Source organism: Leguminivora glycinivorella, chromosome 6, assembly GCF_023078275.1.
Source record: "Leguminivora glycinivorella isolate SPB_JAAS2020 chromosome 6, LegGlyc_1.1, whole genome shotgun sequence".
In the NCBI taxonomy this organism is placed as follows: Eukaryota; Metazoa; Arthropoda; class Insecta; order Lepidoptera; family Tortricidae; genus Leguminivora; species Leguminivora glycinivorella.
The window spans coordinates 22,209,241-22,236,381 of record NC_062976.1 but is presented as its reverse complement, the minus strand read 5'-3'; the positions used below and the strand labels follow the sequence as shown (position 1 = coordinate 22,236,381).

General features: G+C 40.8%; 1 protein-coding gene across 1 annotated transcript; it reads right to left on the bottom strand.

Moving 5' to 3' along the window:
- LOC125227084 (peroxisome biogenesis factor 1-like) lies at positions 1–27,141 on the bottom strand. Its single transcript, XM_048131275.1, has 16 exons — positions 27,132–27,141; positions 24,585–24,590; positions 18,100–18,108; positions 13,920–14,142; positions 13,217–13,408; positions 11,619–12,528; positions 10,773–11,013; positions 10,250–10,403; positions 7,608–7,776; positions 6,799–6,947; positions 5,795–5,982; positions 5,655–5,714; positions 5,280–5,466; positions 2,250–2,408; positions 748–866; positions 1–343 (listed from the first exon to the last, which is right to left on the bottom strand). The coding sequence occupies exons 6-16, from the start codon at positions 12,448–12,450 to the stop codon at positions 256–258; spliced, it is 2,346 nt and encodes a 781-aa protein (XP_047987232.1). The 5' UTR covers positions 12,451–12,528; positions 13,217–13,408; positions 13,920–14,142; positions 18,100–18,108; positions 24,585–24,590; positions 27,132–27,141; the 3' UTR covers positions 1–255.

The following is a 27,141-nucleotide window of genomic DNA, read 5'->3' as shown; positions in this document are numbered from 1 at the left end:
GGGCCAAATTGTCAAAACTGAGGTTCAAAAGTTTTAAGCTTGTGTCAAGAGATGGCAGTCTATGCACTGTGATTACATTTTACTTTGACAGTAACTCTCTATAATACTCGATCCTCTTTGGTATGCAATAAAGGATTAAGGGCTTCTCCAACTACATATCTATATAAGCTCCAAGACGCTGAATTTCTGTTTTCACCTTGCTACCACATATTTTTCCTACAGTGTTCTCTCTTTATGTAACCAATGATTCGTTGACTAAGCTAAGGTGACTCTCTGCTTTTCCAACTGCCTCGACATCTGTTTCTGGTCTGCGGATAGCTTCTCGCCTCTAAACCTTTTGTATCTGTAACAACACATGTAGGATCAATACGGATAAGATAGGATACGGGATAAGAGCGGAACATTTAGTGAGAGTATATACACTTAAAGATGACTTTTAGATAAGATAGATTGTATCCCAAGACATCCTCTAGTGGGGTCAAAAGAGTATTTAACTACTTTATTATTGGGATTATATATATTTATTTATTAATCAAATGATTATACCGCATAATAGTAAAACTAAAGCACTGTGAAACTTTAAAAAAAAACAGTATAAAGATACAAAGAAAATAGAAACGTATCTAAATATCTTTATCATTATCGAATGGGAAAGAGTTGTTTTAAGAGTTGTTTTAAGTTTTTTTTTTAGTTGTTTATCTAAAGATTCTGGTTTCTACTAAAATAGCAATAAGAGATGCAACTTACATCATGTCGTAGAAGACCCGCTGCTCGTTGGAAAGCGAAGGTTTGGTCTCCAACAATGCGCTTTGTATATCTGTCTTCCTCACCACTACTGATTGCAAGTCTTTCTCTACCCCGCTCAACTGAAACAACAGTTTTTATTTAGTCGTTATGACAATTTTCGACAAATAAAGAAATATTTTTGTACAGGCTTTACTTTCCCAAAGCGGACCCCAAGCTCTCATGACTCCCATGAGTCGTAGCACATACCGGGATAATGCAAGGAGGAGAAAGAATCACAATTACGTTGCGTTTACTACTTCTAGGGCATGTGCACAGGATGGAACCCTCTCGACTACCTCGTCGTGTTCTTCTTGGTGCTGTTGCGAATGCAAAGCGTAGCGTTGGAAGGCCGTTGCTTCGTTTTAAAGACTGCGCAAAGAGGGACATGATTGCTTTTCATATTGACCACCAGCACTGGGAGAGGGTCGCAAAGCAACGAACGGAGTGGCGCAAATGAGACATGGTTTGCTGCACTTGCTGATAAGAGACAGGACGCCAAGGTGTTTCAGCGCCGATTTCCGCAAACTTCTCTTGTCAGTCCTGCGGTAGACTATGTCGGTCTCGCATCGGTCTATTAAGTCACCAAAAACGGTGCCTCTCGAATGTTACACCATAAACCGTTTGTAATAGACGTTAAGGCCAATGACAACTTCTATGGCCACCTCCTATTTCCATCAGATTAGCTTGATGGTACCACAATATGACATTGTCAATCCGACTTACCTACAATCATGTGCAATCAAAATTTTAGCTGTATCGGAAACCGGGAAGATTACAGGCAGACAAAAGAAAATAAAAAAGTAAAGTTAAAATTGAAAGGGGAAGAAGTAAAAGAGTGCCTGCTGAGATCAAAATGTCTATACAATTTTAATGTTATAACAATTAGCAAAGACATATGTAACTCCGTATAGACGGATAAAGTCTCAGAAAAAAAAACGTGCCTCAAACCCATAGAGAAAAACGTACGGTGGCCTAGATGGCGTTACACCTTTGGGGAACGTTCGGCTAGATGGCGCTAATATTAATATTTGACATTTTAACACATATCAAGCTAACAATATGGGCCAAATTGTCAAAACTGAGGTTCAAAAGTTTGAAGCTAATGTCGAGAGATGGCAGTCTATGCACTATGATTACACATTTTACTTTGACAGTAACTCTCTATAATACTCGATCCTCTTTGCAATAGGCTAGTTTCCTACATTTAAAATGAAATATAAAATATGCAGTGCACGAAATAAAGCACCACATAATTAGAAGAAAAATATGGACAGTAGTTATTTTTAAACGTAATTTCTATTTAATAAGTCAAAGAGAAAGATATTAAGTAAACGAATTGACCGTGACGTCACTCCTCAGTATTTCATAGTAATTTCATACTAAGAAATTGTTTTGACAGTTCATAAAAAGAAGCTGATTTGACTAGTACGAAACTAGCCTATTAGTAACGACGTTACACTCACCAACTGTTTCTCCAGACTGCCTAGCTGTGCCGTGACGAGTAAACTCTTGAGATCCGCTGGTGAGTAGCCTTCGGTAACCTCCGACAGCTGTCGTAAGTCCACGTCTTCTTCTATGACTACGTTTTTGCTCAGCGTTTTTAGCACTTCGAAGCGGTCGTTCTGTCGGACATGAAACACTATATGTTAAACAAGACAAGAAATATGTTAGAACAATATAACTTCGTTACTTTTATGTTAATATATGTACCAGGCAGGCGTATAATGAGAACTAAACACTTAAATTAAAACTGAACTAGATCGCAGGGTCGATTAAGTTGACTGGTCGCAACCATTTTTTATTTTATTTTATAGGACGTTCTTGCACAGATTGACCGAGTCCCACGGTAAGCTCAAGAAGGCTTATGTTGTGGGTACTCAGACAACGATATATATAATATACATAGAAAACATCCATGACTCAGGAACAAGTATCTGTGCTCATCACACAAATAAATACCCTTACCGGGATTCGGCTTTAGCAGGCAGGGTTACTACACGCTAAGCCAGACCAGCCGTCAAAAATATTACTGTCATCAGCATCACCACGCGTTCATCTGATCAAGTTTTTATTTTAACCTAACAAAATGCGAGTTGTGTTTGATTCAATACCTGGTCAGGTAGAACGCAGTACATGTGCCGCTGCAATCTACCCGGTCGCAGTAACGCAGGGTTGATCAAGTCGGGGCGACTGGTCGCAGCGATTACTGGTCCCTGTTGCTGCGTTTTTGGTTGGTAATAGTTGGTTCACCATGGCGTCTAGATTTTTCCCCCTTTTAACAAGATTAAGAGTAGTGTTTGATGCTAGTTGTACCTGGTCAGGTGCAGCGCAGTATATGTGCCTCTGCAATCTACCCGGTCGCAGTAGCGCAGGGTCGATCAAATCGGGCCGACTGGTCGCAACGATTGACTGAGTTCCTGTTGCTGGATTGTAATAGTTGGTTCATCATGGCGTCTAGAGTTATGTCACCATTTAACAAGATTAAGAATAGTGTTTGATATTGTACCTGGTCGCAGTAGGTGGAGCGCAGTATATGTGCCGGTGCAATCTACCCGGTCGCAGTAACGCAAAGTCGATCAAGTCGGGGCGACTGGTCGCAGCGATTACTGTCCCCCGCGCACCGCCTTCGCTGTCGAGTCAGGCTAGTAGTTGGTTCACCATGACGTCGAGAGTCATGTCCTCATTTCACAACATTAAGAATAGTGTTTGATGCTAGTTGTACCACTTGTACGTGGTCAGATGGCGCGCAGTATATGTGCCGCTGCAATCTACCCGGTCGCAGTAACGCAGGGTCGATCAAGTCGGGCCGACTGGTCGCAACGATTGACGTGAGTCCCTGTTGCTGGATTGTAATAGTTGGTTCTCCTTCACCGTGTCTACTAGAGTTATGTCACCATTTAACTAGAATAAGAGTAGTGTTTGATGCTAGTGTACCTGGTCAGGTGGCGCGCAGTATATGTGCCGCTGCAATCTACCCGGTCGCAGTAGCGCAGGGCCGATCAAGTCGGGGCGACTAGTCGCAGCGATTACTGGCCTCTATTGCTGAGTCACTGGGTGGTAATAGTTGGCTCACCATGACGTCTAGATTTGTTTCCCCATTTAACATGATTAATAAACTTTTTAACAAAAAATAAAACCGCCTTCAAAAATAAGCGCGTTACAAAACACGGAGAAACTAAAAAGCCAAAAATAATAAACCTTTCAATTCAGATTTCTTATCGTATTGCAATAAGCTAAACATCCAAATTATAAACAAATCAATTATTTTTGTAGTCGGTACCAGACCTGTTCGTCGCCTTGCTATTGCCTGTTTGCCCCACCCAACCATACACAGGCTGGTACCGACTCCAAAAATAATTGATTTGTTTATAATTTGGATGTTTAGCTTATTGCAATACGATAAGAAATCTGAATTGAAAGGTTTATTATTTTTGGCTTTTTAGTTTCTCCGTGTTTTGTAACGCGCTTATTTTTGAAGGCGGTTTTATTTTTTGTTAAAAAGTTTATTTATTTGTTGATTTTTAGTGGTTCCTAGTGATATTACATGTATCAGTCCGAATACATGTACAGTAGTGAAAGAATTATCCTTTAACTCCTAACCATTGAGGACTTGACCTTCCATCATCAGCTCAGTTGATTTTTAGTGGTTCCTAGTGATATTATATGTATCAGTCCGAATACATGTACAGTAGTGAAAGAATTATCCTTTAACTCCTAACCATTGAGGAGTTGACCTTCCATCATCAGCTCAGCCACATAAAATTATTACCATCAGACGTAAATACTGGTGTACCTTTGAAAAATAGACTAAAAACATTACATGTGCCTATAACATTTGAAGAGTTCCCTCGATTTCTCCAGGATCCCATCATCAGACCCTGACTTGGTGCCAATGGGACCATCTCGGGGTTATACCGGTTCGATCAAAAAAAAAATTTTGAAAATCGGTCCACGATTCTCGGAGATATCGAGTAACATACATACAAAAAAAAAAATAAAAAAAAAAAAAAAAAAAAAAAAAACATTCAGTCGAATTGAGAACCTCCTCCTTTTTTGAAGTCGGTTAAAAATAGTGTTTGATGCTAGTTGTACCTGGTCAGGTGGCGCGCAGTATATGTGTCGCTGCAATCTATCCGGTCACAGTAACGCAGGGTTGATCAAGTAGGGGCTACTGGTCGCAACGATTACTGGCCCCTATTGCTGAGTCACTGGGTGGTAATAGTTAGTTCACCACGGCGTCTAGTCATGTCATGTCCCCATTTAACAAGATTAAGAGTAGTGTTTGATGCTGTACCTGGTCAGGTGGAGCGCAGTATATGTGCCGCTGCAATCTACCTGGTCGCAGTAGCGCAGGGTCGATCAAGTCGGGGCGACTGGTCGCAGCGATTACTGGTCCCTGCCATCGTGTCCTGCTATAGATAGTTCACCATGGCGTAGAGTCATGTCCCATCCCATTTAACAAGATTAAGAGTAGTGTTTGATGCTAGTTGTACCTGTTCAGGTGGCGCACAGTATATGTGCCTCTGTAATCGCCCTGGTCGTAGTAACGCAGGGTCGATTAAGTCGGGGCGACTGGTCGCAGCGATTACTGGCCCCCGCGCTCCGCCTTCGGCGCCGTCAAGTCGCGCTAGCAGTTGGTTTACTACGCGATCGGTGACGCCTGTTGAGTCGTGTCCTCGTCTGAAAAGTATTATATTTCACAAAAGACCAAGGTAATAATACTATTTGAAGCATATTCATCTATTTATAAAATAATTTGATTCAGAATTCCAGTGTAATTTTCTAAACAAATATGTCTGTCTATTTCAAGTATTTATAAAAAAATTATCCACTCTGGTAGAGTATTGCATGCAGTAACATAGACTTACTTGGGTGCTAAGCTGTCAAACTCATCGAAGAATAATATGCACGGCCGCTTCATATCAGCTCTGTAAAAAAACGGTAAACATATAAACTGAACATTCTTGAAACTTATGTGTGAGAAAAGTGTGAGAGAGATACAACATACTTGTCGAACACGTCCCGGACAGCCTTCTCGCTCTGGCCGATGTATTTGGAGAGTAGTTCTGGTCCCTTCACCACAATGAGACTCATGTTGTGAAGTCTGGCCAGACTGGATCCGATGTGGGATTTCCCGGTTCCTGGCGCCCCGTATAGAAGGATTCCACATGACTGAGACGGGAACAGGGCCGGGTACTGCAAAAAAACTTTTTCTATAAAATTTGAATGGAAAATAAATTTGTAAGGCGTTACAACACCAATCGGCATAGCATCGATCGATTTGTTTAGGTCAAAGAGGATCGAGCATTATAGAGAGTTACTGTCGAAGTAAAATGTGTAATCACAGTGCATAGACTGCCATCTCTTGGCGCAGGCTTAAAACTTTTGAACCTGAGTTTTGACAATTTGGCCCATATTCTTAGCTTGATATGTGTTAAAATGTCAAATATTAATATTAGCGCCATCTAGCTGAGCGTACCCCAAAGGTGTAATGCCATCTAGGCCACCGACCTTTTTCTGTTTGGTACTGTGGTACGTTTTTTTCTTAGACTTTGTGGTCACAGTCCACACCCATAGACATACTAGTTTTAAGTTAGTGACGGTTTTCCAGGAGAAATATTACTTAGTCTTGATTTCATTGTATTATAGGTACCTAACGTATGTAGCAGTGGCGTAGCGTCGATACAACTCGATTCCCAACGGGTTCCCTAAAATTCTCTAGTATCTGTAGAAGTCCATACAAAACAGATTCCGTAAACCCCTCCGGCTTTACCAATGAAAATTTTCACGCCACGTCACTGGTACGTAGTAATTTACAAAATGTACCATTTGCTAATATTAGTAATTTTAGTAGATCTTATGACAACGTTTCTTCTAACTGTGTAAAATTGTAAATTGTCACTTTGTTAACCACCTAGACTTTTTTCTTGCTATATTTTTTAAATTGAAGTAGATTGGTACACAAAATAATTTCGACAGGAACTGAAAAGGTAAGTTACTTAGTTTACTTACCATAAGAGGCCAGAAGATGCATTCAGTGAGCTCTTGCTTAACCCCCTCCATTCCCCCCACAGACTCCCAAATGTCGAACTCTTTATTTTTCTCCTCTGACGCTACCGCGCTTTCTACTAGCCGGGGCATGGGTTCCGATGGATGAGATTCTGTAACAATATCATTAAAATTGGTATAAAGCAGCAGTGTATACAAAAACGCTTCAAAAAGTAATATATAAAAACAGATAGACAGACGAACAGTCTTATAAGGGTTCCTTTTGAAACATTTTGGTACGGAACCCTAAAAAGAGATTTTGAGACTTATCCTAAACTGATGACAAGTACTGATGATGATAAGGTGAAACACAATTTTATCACAGAATATATTATAATAGTACAAGTACAGAAGGCTCACTCCTTTGATGTTCACAAAATGTCGCTATTCTAAATTCTTACCTACATTAACAAACGGACAACACGCGAGCAGCCGACATTGAATTTTATGGCGCCGCGCGAAGGTCGTCACCACTGAATGGGCCGCGAACTCGCGGCCGCCGACATGCACTTGTAGCGTGACGATAGAATCGCGGAGTGAGCCGCCCTTGCTTTTATTTATAACTTTTGGTCGTAAATCGTGAACGTCAACGTGAATATTAGATTATCCCAGACAATTTACAAGTAGGTCTAGTGAAACTAACCATGAATAATTTCAAACTATAATTGAGTATTAGAGTATTGTCTCAACTCAAGAAGGCTGATTCCGCGCGCGTTTTTTTACGTCTTGGACGCGCGTAAGTTTAAATTTTAATGCTAGTCTTTCATACTTACTTTTTTTCTTAACAGCCTGAAATATCTTCTTATTCAAATGGTCAGTGATCTCCCGTATACTGAACCCGGCGGTGGCGGCACCCAACCTTGTGAAATCATCTTCTTCCACTAAGAACTGTTCCCTTAACTTATTGTTGATTAGATGTTTGAAAAGTTCCACTCTTTCCTCCTAAAAAGGAACAAGTAAACATATAGTGTACCTTACGCTTACATACGTTAGTAATTTCTTTTTAAATAAATGGACATTAACACCTTCTTTGCGGCGACAAGTGTAACTCGCAATGAACCTTAGTGCGTTTTCACATTGTCCGATCCGATATTGGATGTAGGACCGATCACCCATACATTTAAGCCGCCATATTTGATTTTTGCTATTGAAATCCTTCCGACATCCGATATCGAATCGGATAAAGAGAAAACGCACTTACTGCGAAAGAGGTATTTCAGACTTGCACCGCAGTGAAAGTGAAATTGTTAATGACAGTTCCGATGGTTTTTAGATTAAAATATAAGCTATGAAATATAACCCTCCACACCTGGACGGCTGCGGTCCTGTCACGGTCGCCATGTCGTGTGGAGCAGATTAAATGAAATACATGTATGTTTCCGTATACGACTGTATTAAGACTGAATATAAAATGTGGCATGCAAACTTCTCTATATCTATACTATACATGTTATAAGACATATACCTACACACGTCAGAAGTTCCAATATCAAAAACGTTGTGAACTTGTCCTGTAAATCAATATTCGTGTATGTGCCTGCGAGCGTATACCTGCTTATGTATGTGTAATTGTGTATACTGTATACATGTGTGTGTTTACTAAGAATATTTATACAATACCTGTTGTAATTCCAGCATATTGAAATGTGTAGTGAAGTGAAATTGCGGTATGCTTCATACAATTCCACCATCCATTTTAGAAATGGGGGGTTAGAAAGAGACAAAAAGTAGCCTATGTCACTCACCATCCCTTCACCTATCTCTACTTTAAAAAATGGTTGTCTGTAAAGTCGGTTTACGGACGGTAGTTTGACGTGACAACGTCAACCGTGCCGCGCTCTCGCTTGCGGAACGGGACAATGACGTCTACTTTTTCGTGCATGCAGCCCGTAGTAACGAGTCACGTCAAAATCACGTCAATTAGTCGCTCCGTTTTGCCGTGAAAGACGGACAAACCAACACACACACACTTTCCCATTTATAATATTAGTATGTATACTATGTATACTAAATACTATACCTGTTGCAACTTCTGTATATTGAAATGTGCGGTGAAGAGCGGCTTGCCTCCGAACTGGCGAAGCGTCGGGTGTAACTCGTTGACGCTAGTCGCTGTTAGTAACACGACGACGCCTGAGCAACTCTGTAGTAGGTGCTTTATTACTTATACTATACCTGTTGTAACTCCTGTATATTGAAATGTGCAGTGAAGAGCGGCTTGCCTCCGAACTGGCGAAGCGTCGGGTGTAACTCGTTGACGCTAGTCGCTGTTAGTAACACGACGACGCCTGAGCAACTCTGTAGTAGGTGCTTTATTACTTATACTATACCTGTTGTAACTCCTGTATATTGAAATGTGCAGTGAAGAGCGGCTTGCCTCCGAACTGGCGAAGCGTCGGGTGTAACTCGTTGACGCTAGTCGCTGTTAGTAACACGACGACGCCTGAGCAGCTCTGTAGTAAGTGCTTTATTACTTATACTATACCTGTTGTAACTCCTGTATATTGAAATGTGCGGTGAAGAGCGGCTTGCCTCCGAACTGGCGGAGCGTCGGGTGTAACTCGTTGACGCTAGTCGCTGTTAGTAACACGACGACGCCTGAGCAGCTCTGTAGTAAGTGCTTTATTACTTATACTATACCTGTTGTAACTCCTGTATATTGAAATGTGCGGTGAAGAGCGGCTTGCCTCCGAACTGGCGGAGCGTCGGGTGTAACTCGTTGACGCTAGTCGCTGTTAGTAACACAACGACGCCTGAGCAGCTCTGTAGTAAGTGCTTTATTACTTATACTATACCTGTTGTAACTCCTGTATATTGAAATGTGCGGTGAAGAGCGGCTTGCCTCCGAACTGGCGGAGCGTCGGGTGTAACTCGTTGACGCTAGTCGCTGTTAGTAACACGACGACGCCTGAGCAGCTCTGTAGTAAGTGCTTTATTACTTATACTATACCTGTTGTAACTCCTGTATATTGAAATGTGCAGTGAAGAGCGGCTTGCCTCCGAACTGGCGAAGCGTCGGGTGTAACTGGTTGACGCTAGTCGCTGTTAGTAACACGACGACGCCTGAGCAGCTCTGTAGTAAGTGCTTTATTACTTATACTATACCTGTTGTAACTCCTGTATATTGAAATGTGCGGTGAAGAGCGGCTTGCCTCCGAACTGGCGAAGCGTCGGGTGTAACTCGTTGACGCTAGTCGCTGTTAGTAACACGACGACGCCTGAGCAACTCTGTAGTTAGTGCTTTATTACTTATACTATACCTGTTGTAACTCCTGTATATTGAAATGTGCGGTGAAGAGCGGCTTGCCTCCGAACTGGCGAAGCGTCGGGTGTAACTCGTTGACGCTAGTCGCTGTTAGTAACACGACGACGCCTGAGCAACTCTGTAGTAGGTGCTTTATTACTTATACTATACCTGTTGTAACTCCTGTATATTGAAATGTGCAGTGAAGAGCGGCTTGCCTCCGAACTGGCGAAGCGTCGGGTGTAACTCGTTGACGCTAGTCGCTGTTAGTAACACGACGACGCCTGAGCAATTCTGTAGTAGGTGCTTTATTACTACCGCTAATCTGTAACAACAACGTGTTGTGATTATTTAATAATAGACAAACGATACACAGCAATATCACAACATATATAAAAGTACAAGTACACAAGGCTCACTTGCAATGACCTGTCAACGGAGTGCATACGACATTGAGTTCTATTGGGCCAAACTTCATGGTCCGCAAACTCGGTAAGTTACCAGAGTGTCTCTGTAACTTACCTCTGATAATAAGCAATATCTTGCGGTGAAGACCCTTCCCAATTTGGAGGAACCAAGCTATCAACATCATCACAGATCATACTGAAGGACTTTTTTCTTGACACATCAGTATAGCGCGGCTTAAGACCTCCGAAATATCCTTTTATTGACTAACATTACACTTTGGTCTTACCTCTGATAATAAGCAATATCTTGCGGTGAAGACCCTTCCAAATTTGGAGGAACCAAGCTATCCACATCATCACAGATCAATACTGCAGGACTTCTTTCTTGACACATCAGTATAGCCCGGCTTAAGGCCTCAGGAATGTCTTTGCGGCCCCTTAAAGAACGGCAGTGGAGTATGTGAGACCAGATGGTGAGGTCTTTCTGGACTATGTGGCAGAGGGCAGATTTGCCTGTGCCGTTGAGGCCTGTAAAAAATTTAGTTTTAGGTTATAGTAGTATGGTTTTAGTCCAATAAAATTGTATGACCATTAAGACCAAGTTTTTATACTTTTTAGTAAATTAAGTAAGAACCATTACACCAGATAAAGTAAATTCTTTAATAGATATAATTAGGCAAACATTGGTACCTTACTCTCAACTGGTTGAAGGCTTTTTTATGATAGATATAATATCTCAATAAGTCGAACCACGCGTTCATGTCAAGTGATATGAAAAGTTTGTAGCTCAGGTTTACGTTTGCTTAAGGTCAATTTTCAGCAAAATTATCGTGGTCAAAGTCTATTCGTTCTAGTTATGTTTAGTTCCATCTTATTTTGGTAATGTTTACAAGAAGTTTACAACTGGCTTCAATTATATAGTACTAGCTTTTTCCCGCGGCTTCGCTCGCGTTAGAAAGAGACAAAAAGTAGCCTATGTCACTCTCCATCCCTTCAACTATCTCCACTTAAAAAATCACATCAATCCGTCGCTCCGTTTTGCCGTGAAAGACAGACAAACAAACAGACACACACACTTTCCCATTTATAATATTAGTATGGATCTATATCTAATAATTAGTTAAACAACTTACCAGTAACAAGCACATTGCTCTTTATCTCCGAGACATCTTTAAACGTCGCTTCCCTATGTATCTCAAAGAATAGATGCGACACAACCTTCTGCACCAAATCCTCCGTAGATTTCAACCCTCTACAATAATTCTTACAATCATACTCAATACTCGACGAAGCCAATTTTGGGAACTCAAAATCCGTATCGCTAAGGCATTTTGCTGACACCGTACATTGCCTAAACGACTCTGAATTCAGCAATGTATATTTGATTTTCTCAGGCTTCAATTTAAACTGAAGAAATCCATTACTGACTTGTAGATTCTGCTTTAGCATATCATGATTAATCAGAAACTTTTTACCAGAATGTGTGCTTTCTATTACACATTTTTTAAACTTCTCAATAATTTCATCTTCTTTTTGTGATTGTTCAGAATAAGTTATTATATCTACATGATCTGGCTGTTCAATATTTTCCCCTATTATAGTAAATGACATTCTCATTCCATTTTCAATATTAATAATAGCATTTAAAGATTTTGGTATAAGTACTGTTGGTATATGTCTATTGTATACTTCATGGCATAGACTTCTGAAGACTATATTGTCTACGGGAACAATTTCAACGCATAAATCGTTGATTTCTCTATGGTTAATTTCATCATCTTGGATTATTGAAGGTATATTTCTCATTGTAGCTAAAATTATAGTGCTATCACAATATTTAGGTTCTAATAAGTCTTCGTGCATAAAGACTGTGTATGGATGTATCAAGTTTCTTTTGCCATCACTGTCTATCGGCAAAGCTCGGAGGTATAACCTTTTTGGAGGGTTTAGGTATGGCCGGAGCATTCCTTGGTTGATGATTCCTATGTTGTTGAAGCGGTTTTCTTTTTCTTTTGCTATATTTGGCGTGTTTTGTACTGGAACCTGTAAATAGAAATGTTAACACAAATACAAATCATTATTTTCACATATTTAATCCTATCGAAATCCTTGTATTTTATATGACTGTGGTACTAGCTTTTGCCCGCGGCTTCGCTCGCGTTAGAAAGAGACAAAAAGTAGCCTATGTCACTTTCAATCCCTTCAACTATCTCCACTTAAAAAATCGCGTCAATTGGTCGCTCCGTTTTGCCGTGAAAGACGGACAAACAAACAGACACACACACTTTCCCATTTATAATATTATAGTATGGATTGTATTACTCCTTTTATTTCAACGTTCAAATATCGCCAATATGTTCATAATTAGCATGCTCGTACAAAACGAGGTAAGAGCGCAATTGATTTACATAAGCAGGGGTTCCCAAACTTTTTTTAGCACGCCCCCTCCCCCACTTACTATTAGCACAAAGTAATAAAGAGTGCTATCGTACAGTATGGCCGCTCGCGCTCCCCACTGAAAATGCGGTCCACCCCCTCGGTTACCTCACAGTTACCGCCTGTCAAAAACGCGAACAGTCGACCTGACATATTCCACTCATACAAGCATAGTACGCATTCACCAACACGAGCTTAGACTGTGTACTAGGAACGCGCCTCTTTCATATATTTGATCGCCAGTGTCAAGTTGCTACTACTTAATTAAATAACAAATCAGATCAGAACTTCTTACCGAATTGTGATGAAGCGTGTTGAAAGCGTCTACTTTGACAATAATCCTGGACTGGTTGACCAGCAGTCCGGTCTGCTTGGGGGTGAAGATGATGGGCAGAGAGACGGAGATCCAGACCACACATTTCTGCCCCGACACCACCAGCCGGAGCTGGTCAAGGATTCGGAGCTGGAGGAGTTCTGCGTTATGTTCCTGAAATTGTATTTTTCTTAATGTGTTTTGCAAATAAAATAACCTTTTAACTGTCCATGTTATCAAGTTTCTAATAAAATAAGGTTTAAAGTGAGGTTAAACATTTGATTTCCAACTTAAAAAGCCAAGGGACATTGTATATGGTTAATGTACGTATCAATTAAGGAAATTGCAGAGAAATTCAAAGTACTCATTGATACTTAAACAGTAGAAGCCAGTGTAGGACGAAACATTAATGCAATTGAATATTATTTATTGACCATTATTAAACCATCAAATGTAACAGTCCGTTACCATTTACGGTTCAAATTGTACAGGTCAATGGCCAATTCGGCCAACACTGGTAGAAGCTATTAGGAAGGTAATATTTTTTTAAACATTAATTCTTCTGCAATAAATTTTGTCTTCCTCAGACTGACCTTCTTTTTATTTTAACTGTACATAAACAGACCAAATCAATACTCACTTATAAACAATTTAAATCTAAATCCAATACTTCAATATAACTTACCAAGATCTCCTGATCATCCGGACTATCTGTATCTACATACAGTTCATCCAGCACCTTAACGTCCCCATACGGAGACACAAACACCTCCGTCCCCTCGTCCAAGCCGAGCAGGCGTCCGTGTATCGGGTTGCAGGCCAGGTGTCCGTCGGACACGCTGTTGCTGTAGACCACCCATAGGAGGAGCTGGCGGTCTTTGAAGATCACTTGGATGCTTTGACCCTGAAATTTTTTTATAAAAAACTGCTTCAAAATCTTAAGTTATCAATAATATTACGAACGAGAATAGTTTCAGTTACAAAGTGTACTAAAAATGGACATGAAATAACACTTGATACAGGCTGATGAATTTATGAATCCATTATTTTTTTTTTATTTTTTTTTTTCTGCAATACTAATGAGAAGGGAATATACACATCCTAACAGAAAATATCCTTTCAGATACCTAGATTGTCTCAAAGTTATAAAAGAGACATTCAGTGTGACCATAGATTAAATATAACAAGATCATACCATCCCATACATTAAAATGCGACCGCCTACGAACGCGCTTACGGTCGCATTATAATGTATGGGATGGTATGATCTTGTTATATTTAATTTATGGTGTGACACAGGTCATATTGTTACTATACAATTATGATTAATTACAAGGAAATTACCATACTGAAGCTATTTAAAGTAGAAAGCAAAAATACCTTGAAATGGATTTAAATTTTAATAGTTAAGTTATAAAAATGAAAGAAAAATAAAAGTTCTGCTTATTTAACCTATTTAACAGGTGTTATAACACTGATTTTTTTTTTGGCTTTTTCTAGTGGTTAAGTGACAATATACCAAAATATTACGGGGGGTAAGAGTTCTTGCATTTAGAGTTATCTGAGATAATTATTTCAGTTCTTACCAAATCCTCATACAGATAACCGTTAAATTTAATAATCAAAAACAGAAACCTTTGGACTTTGACATTGACCTCACATTAAAACTTTTTTTTTTTTCTATTTATTGGGGTAAACAAACAGCCACTACAAGATGTGCTTAGTAAGTCATTAATTAATACAACGTTTACAATATGTGTGGCCCACACCGCTTACCGCTAATTAGTATAAAGTAATTTACATTCAGAGCAAAAACTACAGATCGCTTCACTCACGAAAACGCATATAATCATATGAATGTTTATCTATTAAGTATTAGATTTTAGCAAGCATGTGTTTTTGTGAATGACACGATCAATCTTCACCTACAGTCTTAAGGACTTTCAGTGTTAACAATAACATAAAAATAAAATAAAAACGTGTTTACAAAGGTAATACCCTATTAATAAAAAGTAAGTATAAAGGTATAAAGGTGGGTACATGTATTATAAGAAGCAAGTGCAAGTACTATGGCGTTATTCATAAACAAAAAATTGAAATACTTTAATAATTTATTCTACAGGGTGCGTTAAAGTCTTGGTAACTTGGTTCTTATAAACACTTAAGCTGCTACCAAAGATATCTACATGATTGAATTTTTTGTTATATGTATTAACTAGTCTGCGTAGAGGGGCGCGCTCACCAGCATGCGTGCGGCAGCGGCCGGTGACGAACAGCTGGTGAGGGCGCGCCTCGCGCTGCCTACTGCGGCTGGGTACTCTATAGCTGAGTTTATTGTTGAGAGCGATACAATCGAACTGATTATTGCAGATGCCATGTAATACCAATGATTCCAGTAATGAGCGTCTAGAACTTAGATCTAACATTCGATATTTCTTTAATAGTTCTGGATAAGATAATCTACTGCGGTGACAACGAAAGTACATAGTTCTTAAAAATTTCTTTTGAACTGCTTCGAGGGCCTCGTTATATTTATTGTAGTAAGGGTTCCAAATAGCTACGTTATGTTCTAGTTGAGAGCGAATTAATGATTTAAACAAATGTAGATACGTACTCGGGTGACGAAATTCCGAACTAGAGCGCATTACGAAGCCGTACATCTTGAAAGCTTTACTAGTTACATTATTTATATGTTGGTCAAGATGTAGCTTTGAATCAAGGGTGATTCCGAGATCTCTTATGGAATTAACTATGGCTAATTTAGTATTACATAAGTAATATGAATCATCTATAGTAAATCTTTTTTTTGTAAATTTTATAAGTTTGCATTTATCCATGTTTAGACTAAGTTTATTGGCATGACAGTAGTCAGAGAAGCGATCTAGGTCTTGCTGAAATTTTGCACAGTCATCGTTATTACAAATAGTATGATATATTTTTAAGTCGTCTGCGTAAAGCAAAATATTACAATAACTAAAACAAGAGATTATGTCGTTTATAAATATGGCAAACAACAGTGGACCCAGAATGGACCCCTGTGGGACCCCGGAACTTATTGTAGTAGCGTGTGACTCGTGTCCCTTAATGGTAATTTTTTGAGTGCGATTTGTGATATACGATTTGAACCAACGCCACAAGTTGCCACGAATCCCGTTGAAAGCAATTTTTTCTAAGAGCAGTTGGTGGTCCACCCTGTCAAAGGCTTTCCTGAAGTCAGTGTAGACACTGTCTACCTGTGTATTATTGTCTAAGCTTTCAAATAAGTACGTTGTGTAGACAAGAAGATTAGTGGTAGTTGAACGACGTTGAACGAAGCCGTGTTGATTTGAAATTAGTTGATTATGTATATTTGGGTAAATTTTTTTATGCACTAATTTTTCGAAAACCTTTGACAGTGTGGACAGTATTGATATTGGTCTGTAATTCTCGATAAGCTGTTTGGAACCCCCCTTATGTACTGGCACAATGTTTGCTGTTTTCCATATTGTCGGGAAAACTCCTTCGTTTAGGCATTTGTTATATAGAATCGTAAGTGGTATAGCTATAGACTTTGAAACATTTTTAAGGAAGATAGGAGGGATATTATCCGGTCCTTTACCTTTAGATACATCAAGTTTATTTAATTCTTGGATAACATTACTTAAAGATATGTGTATAGTGTGCATATTAATATGAGACGTCGGATTATTTTCAATTATGTCAAGATCGTCAGTTACTGTAGAAGGTTCGAACACCGAGAGAAAGAAAGCCGAAAACATGTTGCAAATTTCTGATAAGTCACTGGATTGTACGTTTTGATATGACATAGTATTGGGTATCTCGGAAGATTGGTTACGATTTGAAATGTAAGTCCAAAAGTATTTTACGTTGCCTCGTATGCTGTTTTCTACATTGTTTATGTATTTATTATAACATTTATGTGATTCGGCTTTAAATCGACTCCTAAGCTTGGAAAAGGTCTCGTAATCGGTTAGATTTTTGTATTTTTTCCATTTTAGCCACGCTTGGTTTTTATTTTTGTATATATGTATTAATGAGGGAGAAAACCATCGGGGAAACTTACCGGTATTTATTTTTTTATATGGTATATACTGTTTTATTATTGTGTAAATACGTTCATAAAATAAAGTCACAGCACCATCTGCCGATAAATTGTTGAAGAGGTCAGCCCATGGAATTGATTCAAGATCTTTATTAACAAGTGTATAGTCGGCTTTGTCAAAACAATGTTTATATTTTAATTGCGGGGCAGTTATTTTGTTTTGATTCGTAATTGGTGCTATAATATAAAATGGTGGGTGATGGTCATCTAGAGGAACAAGAGTGATAGGAGCCCGAAAAGCTGTACAGTTGGAATCGCCGGTAAGGAATAAATCTAGAATTTTACCTCCTGTGTTGCGCCATAAGTTATATTGATAAAGGTTAAATAGGTCGATAAAATCAATAAGGCACCTTTCTCGAAGCGACACGTGTTCGTTCGATAAAATGGTCAAATAATTACCTTGGTCTTGCCATGCGAGCGATGAGTAGTTATAATCACCGACAATCCAGTAACTACTTATGTTAGTTTCTAAAAACAATTCTTGTAACTGTTCGAAATGTATTTCATACGTTAATGATGGTTGCTGCGGTGGAATATACACCGCACTAATGACGTGTTTTGTGTGATGACCGACTGGTATTTCAACAATGACGTTATCTACCAGCGATGGGAGCGCGGGGCGGCCAGGCGGCGAGGGCAGCGGCGCGCGCGCGCCGCGCGGTGTTCCCGCAACACGGCCACGAGCACGCCACCACCGATGCCGCGCCCGCTGCCCGCGCAATCCCTATCGCATCGAAAAACTGCATAACGACTATCGATAAACTCATTATTTGTTATATTTGGGCATAACCAGGTTTCCGTTAAAATAATTACGTCGTAGTCATGTGAAAGAATATTCATATACAAAGTATTTAATTTTGTTCTTAGGCCTCGACAGTTCTGATAATACACAGAATAATTACTATCCATAATCAAATTGCAACAGGTAATAGATGTTTTCATTAAACAGTATTATGGTATCTAATGTATCTATTGTAAAGTATATCTTATCAAGAATAGATATTAGGTACATTTCGAGTCCCGCGCAGCTCAGGTACTTACATAATAGACCGCTCCAATTATTGAAATAAGGTGATGATACATACAACAATGCTAATTGGTTAGCTGTAGTAAAATAGGTAATAAAAAATATATATATAATGTTCATTAGTAGGCATAAGCACTTGGTAATTAGTATAATTACATAACTTTCACAGAATGGGTCTTGTATCAAACCCCCGTGAGAATAATTATAAAATTGTACGCGTCTCATTAGGTCAGGAACTCGTCGTTGATAATTTAAGTAGGTCAAGGTTACTTCGTATGGCGAGTACAGGAGATGTGTCTTCTTTCCGCATTAAGATGGATGCATGCCTCACCCAGACGTACTTGTAGCCGTGTTTCGAGGCGGTCTCGCGAGTTTGTTTGAGTAGTAACTTATTTTTGAGTGTTAAATGCTCGTTTAGGTATACTTTATGCGAGGGGCCGCTAAGAGCTAGTTGAGTCGTGTTTATACCCTTGGCGGTACGGAACGCAGCCAAAACGTTGTCACGTAATGTAACTGATGCAAGACGCACTATAATGTTTTTAGGCAAGGTGGAATTAGGGTTGGCGTGCGGAACCCGGTGGATTGACACGATATCACTGGGTGCGAATGTGATTCTTATGGCAGCTCCGATAACATTCAGTATATTAAGTAGATTTTCGCCCCGTTTCTCTGGTATGTTACATATCTCCAGGTTGCTCGATCTTGCCTGTTGTTCCATTTTGTCAATAGTACATTCGAGCGTGTGTATGCGGCTAAATTGTTCCTGATAAGTTGACACGTTCGATTCTATGCTTTTAAGTCTGGTTTCTTGCGAGTCCTGACGCGAGCTGGCAAACTGTAAAGATGAGTCGATATCATTTACTCGGGTCTTAACTTCCGCAAGAGTTTGATTGATGACAGTGTTATCTGTATTAAGTTTGTTTATGTCTAATTTGATGTCATTTAATGACGCTGTAATTTTAGCGAGTTCTGTTGCCAGGCAGGCCGACAGCGCCGTGTTTATAGTCGCAGTTATATTGGTCTGTATGTCCGAGAACTTTCGGTCAATAATTTCACCGATTTCTTGCGGTAGATTTGATGCACACATGTTATCAAATTTACGCTTCCGGGTTTCCATTAATGTTGTCGAAAGATCTGGGTTTGATGGATATTTTAACGGCGGCGGTGTTCTTATCATAACGCTGGCGGTAGGCGCAGGAACCTCGTTCGATTCGATGTCGGACTCGACGGGCTGTGCGTTATCGGCCATCCCTTTCATTTGTCGTGCGTGTAAGCGGGAGCTTGACTTGAATGTCGATGCGAAACAAATGGCCGCGCACAGATTCGAATCTGAAGATAACTTGCACTATGTTCGTCACGCCAAAACAAATTGTTTAGCACTGCACTTTAGGTTCACTTTAATAAATTCATTTATAGTTGTCGCTGAATAAATTTAACTTTAAACATTCTTTAGACAATGGCCGAAACATTCTTTCCTGCATTACTAAGAACGTGTGACGTAATCAAGACATTGTCCCCGACTTCAAATACATCACCTGGCTGACGAGACTTGTCAGCGTTTTCCTTACGCCTATCCTGCTGAGTTTCAACTCGATCACGTACTGTTGACAGAGAATTAATGAACGAGCGAAGATATGGCGTGATCTGAGGAACAAAATTTTCCTTATCAAGAACGGCTCTTAAATCATAACTAACCTCTATAGGAGATCTCATCTGACGTGCAAACATTAGGTATGCCGGAGTAGCACCAGTGGCTTGACACACGGCGCTGTTCATAGCAAACCGAATCACACCCAGCTTCGTTGGCCACGACGTATGGTCGTTTCCAACCAACATTCCAAGCTGTGTTTTAAGATCGCGATTCTTGCGCTCGGCGGGATTCGCCTCAGCGTGGTACAGTGGGATGAGGCTCTGTTTGACGCCGAGGACAAACATACACTGTTGCATGACCGCCCCGACAAACTGGACCCCATTATCCGAGACTACCCTGCGTGGGAAACCGTACCTGAGGAAATACTCTTCTACAAGAGTACGCGCGCAAGCTTCGGAGGTAGCTTCTTGTAGCGCGTAAAGCTCCACCCATCGTGTGGCAGTATCTTCTACCAGGAGGATCCAGCGCTCTCCCTTCTCGCCTTCTGGTAAAGGACCAAACAAGTCGATAGCTATTACCTCATTGCGTTGACTAAGAACCGGAGTTTGGAGAAGGCCAGACGGCTTCTCATTAGACGCTTTGTATCGCTGACAGGGTACACAACTTTTTATGTACTCAGCGATGATACGACGCATACCTGGGAAGAAAAAGCGTTGCGAGATCTTGTGAAAGGTCCTTTCAATCCCCTGGTGCCCCGACAATGGAGAATCGTGGCATTCCTTCAAGATGTCGAGATGCAGTGACACAGGAACCACCAGCTGCGGCTCTTCACTATCAACATCGGGATTGTACCTGTACAAGACGCCTTGCTGCATGAAGTATCCTCTTTCAGACCAACGCTTTGCTCCAACGGCTGCAGCATCTGATGTACTCTCTAATTCTACTATAATCTTTTCCAGATCCGGGTCATCAAGCTGAGCACGTCGTAGGTCTGTAGGGCTGCGGGCAGGTAAGTCTACGACGACCGCGCACACACCACACTGATCTCTACTTTCCTCTTCACAAGGAGGACGACTGAGCGTATCGGCGACCACATTAGCTTTGCCCGGAGTGTACTCGAACTGTATGTTAAAAGCCTGTAGTTTTAATGCCCATCGAACCAACCTTCCTGATGGTGACTTCAAGGTAAGTAGCCATTTTAACGGCTGATGGTCACTCCCTACGACGACAGGATGGCCTTCAATGTACCCTCTGAATCGCTCTACGGCCCACATGACTGCAAGAGCCTCACGCTCAACGGTGCTGTAATTTCTTTCAGCTGGCGTGAGCAAACGACTGGCATATTCTATGGGCCGTTCGTCCTTACCTTCCCCTTGTAGCAATACCGCACCAAGGGCGTAGCTACTAGAATCTGTTCTCAGGACAAATGGCTTCCGATAATCAGCCTGTATGAGGATTGGCGCTGATGTTAACTTATTTTTCATCTCCTCAAAGGCTTTCTTCTGCTCCGGACCCCACGTCCACACCTTATCCTTCTTCAACAGGCGCGTTAGTGGTTCAGCTACAGAGGAGAAGCCAGGAATAAACTTACGAAACCACGAGCAGGTCTGTAAGAAGGTCCGCAAATGGCGCAGCGACGAAGGGGCCTTCATTTCCAAAACAGCACGGATTTTGTCGTCATCTGGCGAAATACCGTCTTGCGAGATGATATGACCTAGGTACTTTACCTTTTCACGTGCAAAGACACACTTCTCGCGATTAGCGCGCAGACCAAACATACGCAATCTTCCGAAGACAGCGCGAAGATCCTCAAGATGCTGATCAAAACCTTCTGAAATGACCAGCAGATCGTCTTGGTACGCGAGTACAGTTACGTTCTGTAGAGAAGAACCCGAGCGAAGCCTGTCAATGAGCCGCTGGAACGTGGACGGCGCGTTCTTGAGCCCAAAAGGCATACGTTTGAAGCGATACGTACCGAAAGGTGACACAAACGCCGTCTTATCGCGGTCCTCCTGCCTGACAGACACCTGCCAAAATCCACTGCGCATGTCGAGCGTACTCATGTAGCAGTTTCTCTTCGTTGACTGGACTAGCTCGTCAATCAAAGGCATTGGGTAAACATCTGTTTTGGTAACAGCATTCAGTTTACGATAATCTACACAGAAACGAACCTTACCGTTAGCCTTGGGGACTAGGAGAGCTGGAGAAGTCCATGGAGACTCACACTCCTCTATTATGTCGTCCGCCAACATCTTCTCTATTTCCGCGCGCATCAGCTCCTTTTTGGCCGGCGTGACACGGTAAGGCGGCACCGCGATAGGTGGATGGTCACCTGTGTCAATCCTGTGCTCGGCAAAAGGAGTTGGTCCTCCCCCTGGCTCAAACAGGTCACTATTTTCGGTGAGCAACTGGGCAAGCAAACCGTGTTGTTGGGCGGTAAGTGATGTGGCTTCGTCGTCCCTTAACGCCTCTAACGCAGCAACGCACAGAGTCGGAGGTGAAACACTTTCAAACTCTAATTTAAATTTTTCCCCAATGTTATCACCGAAGTACCAAAATTCTTTTCCAAAGTGAATGTCAATATCAAAACTTTTCAGAAAATCAATTCCTAGAAGCGACTCATTTGCTACGGACTCAGGGAAAATAACAAATTTAACTTTTCCCTTTTTGTACTTAAGTGTCACCTCCACCTCTGCAGTGAACACAGTTCTTTCGCTGCTGACACCGTCGGCCAACCTAACAATTCGCGTCGACGACACTAATGGGTGTCCTTTACTCAACAAGAAAGCGTACAGCGTGTGACCGGCGACACTAGTTTTAGCCGCAGGATCTACAAGTGCAGTGCCATTTGCACCAAGTATACTGATATTCAAAATAGGACGGCGAGAAGTTTTAACATCGCCGACCTCTTCACAAAAAGTTTGACAAACACTGGTTTTACAATCAACAGATTTAACATTAACATTTAAATTCCCCACTGCATGAGCAGGGTTACCTCTACTACAGTGCGCAGGCGAAGGGTTAACAATCGGCGCGGTAATGGTGTCCGGCGCATCCGCAGCGCCCGCCGACTCTTCATAACCGGCGGCATAAGTATCGCGCTCTCGCGAGTACTCGTTGGCGCGCGCAGGACTTAAGTTTCGCCGTGCGGCGGGACTTTCGCCGTGCCGTGCACGCGAAGCCGCGCCGTCACCGTCGGGCGGCGGTGCAGGTTGCGACGCGCAGGCGCCGCTTACGCTCGACGCGCCTTTGCGCGGAGCAGCGGCGTCGTCGACGATATCAACCGCATAAAACGACAAGCCCGAACCGGATTTAGGCGATTTAGAGTTACAGTTTGAACACTTTGACCGAATAACGTTCGGTGCACCGCAACCGTAACACTTAAGAGCGTTATAACATTTCGGCGTCGGGCGAAATTAGGTATTTTACCCGCCGCGCGAGCCCAATATGCCGACCCTTTCTAGCACGTCTTATCACTCGCTCGCACTACAATAATGGACAAAACAATCTTGATCCTTTCTATGGAATTTTGATAACAACCACAATCTACTATCTCGATATAAACTTTTGGTTTCTAATAAACATTATTTTGTACGAAAATACGAGAATATAGCGCGAAATAATATCAATTATGTTAAAATTTATTTAAAAAATTAAAGTAATAATTATAAAAGTAGATCCCATCCCAAATATTTGCTTTTGTTATATGATAAGTATTAGAGTAAAGTATAATTATATTAATATGATGATAAAATAAGACAAATACAATTCTAATTACTTCAAGGTGGTGCTCAGGGTCTGATGATGGAGCCAGATGGTGGTCACCAATACCAATGAACAATATGACAATACAACTTCGTGGTTTACATGTCATTCTAGCATTTTCACTTTCACATTTCAAGTGCATATACCACGAGTATAGGTTTTCGGGTGTGCTGATTTAAAAATTAATGACCGATTTGGAATCTGACATTGCTGACTGTCACTTTGACACAGAAGTCGTCATGGGTGTCGTAAAATAGGTTTTAGGGGGTGCTGATTCCAAAATTAATGGCCAATGTGGAATCTGACATTGCTGACTGTCACTTTGACACAAAAATCGTCATGGGTGTCGTCAAATAGGTTTGCGGGGGTGCTGATTCCAAAATTAATGAACAATGTGGAATCTGACATTGCTGACTGTCACTTTGACACAAAAGTCGTCATGGATGTCGTAAAATAGGTTTTAGGGGGTGCTGATTCCAAAATTAATGACCAATGTGGAATCTGACATTGCTGACTGTCACTTTGACACAAAAGTCGTCATGGGTGTCGTCAAATAGGTTTGCGGGGGTGCTGATTCCAAAATTAATGAACAATGTGGAATCTGACATTACTGACTGTCACTTTGACACAAAAGTCGTCATGGGTGTCGTAAAATTGGTTTTAGGGGTGCTGATTCCAAAATTAATGACCAATGTGGAATCTAACATTGCTGACTGCCACTTTGACACAAAAGTCATCATGGGTGTCGTAAAATAGGTTTTAGGGGTGCTGATTCCAAAAATAATGACTAATGTGGAATCTAACATTGCTGACTGTCACTTTGACACAAAAGTCGTCATGGGTGTCGTCAAATAGGTTTCCGGAGGTGCTGATTTGAAAATTAATGACCGATTTGGAATCTTGACATTGCTGACTGTCACTTTGACACAAAAGTCGTCATGGGTGTCTTCAAAAAGGTTTCCGGGGGTGCTGATTCCAAAATTAACGACTATTTTGGAATCTCACAGTGCTAATTGTAATTTTGACACAAAAGGAATCATGGGTGTAGTCAAATAGTTTTTAGGGGGCACTGATTCCAAAATTAATGAAATGATTTAAAAAGTAATGACCGATTTGGAACCTGACATTGCACAGTACCCCTGGAAAGGAAACCTATTTGACGACACCCATAACGACTTTTATGTCAAAGTGACAGTCAGCAATGTCAGATTCCAAATTGATCATTAATATTGAGATCAATACCCATGAAAACCTATTTGAAGACACCCATGATCACTTTTGTGTCAAAGTGACAGTCAACAGTGTCAGATTCCAAATTGGTCATTAGTTTTCAAACACCTCCGGATACCTATTTGACGACACCCATGACGACTTTTGTGTCAAAGTGACAGTCAGCAATGTCAGATTCCAAATTGGTCACTAATTTTGGAATCAGCACCCCCTAAAACCTATTTTACGACACCCATGACGACTTTTGTGTCAAAGTGACAGTCAGCAATGTCAGATTGAACATTGCTCATTAATTTTGGAATCAGCACCCCCTAAAACCTATTTTACAACACCCATGACGACTTTTGTGTCAGAGTGACAGTCAGCAATGTCAGATTGAACATTGGTCATTAATTTTGGAATCAGCACCCCCTAAAACCTATTTTACGACACCCATGACGACTTTTGTGTCAGAGTGACAGTCAGCAATGTCAGATTGAACATTGGTCATTAATTTTGGAATCAGCACCCCCTAAAACCTATTTTACGACACCCATGACGACTTTTGTGTCAAAGTGACAGTCAGCAATGTCAGATTCCACATTGGTCATTAATTTTGGAATCAGCACCCCCTAAAACCTATTTTACGACACCCATGACGACTTTTGTGTCAAAGTGACAGTCAGCAATGTCAGATTCCAAATTGGTCATTAATTTTGGAATCAGCACCCCCTAAAACCTATTTTACGACACCCATGACGACTTTTGTGTCAGAGTGACAGTCAGCAATGTCAGATTGAACATTAGTCATTAATTTTGGAATCAGCACCTCCTAAAACCTATTTTACGACACCCATGACGACTTTTGTGTCAAAGTGACAGTCAGCAATGTCAGATTCCACATTGGTCATTAATTTTGGAATCAGCACCCCCTAAAACCTATTTTACGACACCCATGACGACTTTTGTGTCAAAGTGACAGTCAGCAATGTCAGATTCCAAATTGGTCATTCATTTTGGAATCAGCACCCCTAAAACCTATTTTACGACACCCATGACGACTTTTGTGTCAGAGTGACAGTCAGCAATGTCAGATTGAACATTAGTCATTAATTTTGGAATCAGCACCTCCTAAAACCTATTTTACGACACCCATGACGACTTTTGTGTCAAAGTGACAGTCAGCAATCTGAGGTACTACATATTCGTAATCTGAAAGTAATCAAGTCAATAATTTCAGTTATTTTGAATCGACTATGATTCCGAATTATTGGTAATAGTAATGATTGTATAGATGATTAGTGATTCCTTTACATGTAATGGTAATTTACCGTTTCACTTGATTACATTACAAGTAATCTGACACCCAGTAGTGTCAGATTACAAAGTAAAATCAAGTAATCGTGTAATCCGGAATCGATTACGATTTCCCCATCTCTGGGTTTAGTTATATGGTTCATTGGTACTGGTGACCACCATCTGGCTCCATCATCAGACCCTGAGTACCACCTCTTGTCAAAGGTCTTGTTGAGACGAACCCAACGAGCCTAAACACGAAGTCGTTTACTTACATGGTTCACTGGTACTGGTGACCACCTTCTGGCTCCATCATCAGATCCCGAGTACCATCTTGATGTGTCTTATCATCTTGACCGTATTGTAATTTTCACATTTTTATCATCACAACGTTGTAATACTTTAACATTTAAACATAACAAAGTATTACAAAAGCAAATATTTACGGATCTAGGATCAAATTCGTTGGTCGCTGTTTACACACACACAATGCGAGGATAGCCCGTGTAGAAACAAGGCGTCCGACCCACACAACAATAAATATTCTCGACGTTTGCGATGAAAACTCGGAGACCAAAGCGACATACGTCTTACCTCCTCGAGCTCCGGCGCGGCACTGAAATCGCAGGCGTCCGTCGCCGGTAAAATAGCGACAGGAAGGCTAGTTTTCAAAAAATTGGCAAAAAATCATGATAAAATATTATAACGACAAATGGATAACAGCAGTTTAAGCACATTGTGCAGATTATTTATATACTAAAATAACTTCGATAACATGTAGATTTTCGGAGAAATGATCACTTGTTTTGATGTATTTTCAAGACAAAATTGAGTTCGTTTTACTTTCAATTTCTCAATTTCAAAGGATTAAATGATAAATATTGTTTAATGGGCCTTAAGTACAAGATATTTGGAAC

Excerpts from the sequence above, each read along its gene's own strand:
- LOC125227084 (XM_048131275.1), bottom strand. The coding sequence starts at position 12,450 with ATGCTCCGGCCATACCTAAACCCTCCAAAAAGGTTATACCTCCGAGCT. Across the intron at positions 10,404-10,772 it reads GATATTGCTTATTATCAGAG|ATTAGCGGTAGTAATAAAGC; the intron begins GTAAGACCAAAG and ends TTGTTGTTACAG. Across the intron at positions 5,467-5,654 it reads TTTGACAGCTTAGCACCCAA|ACGAGGACACGACTCAACAG; the intron begins GTAAGTCTATGT and ends AATACTTTTCAG.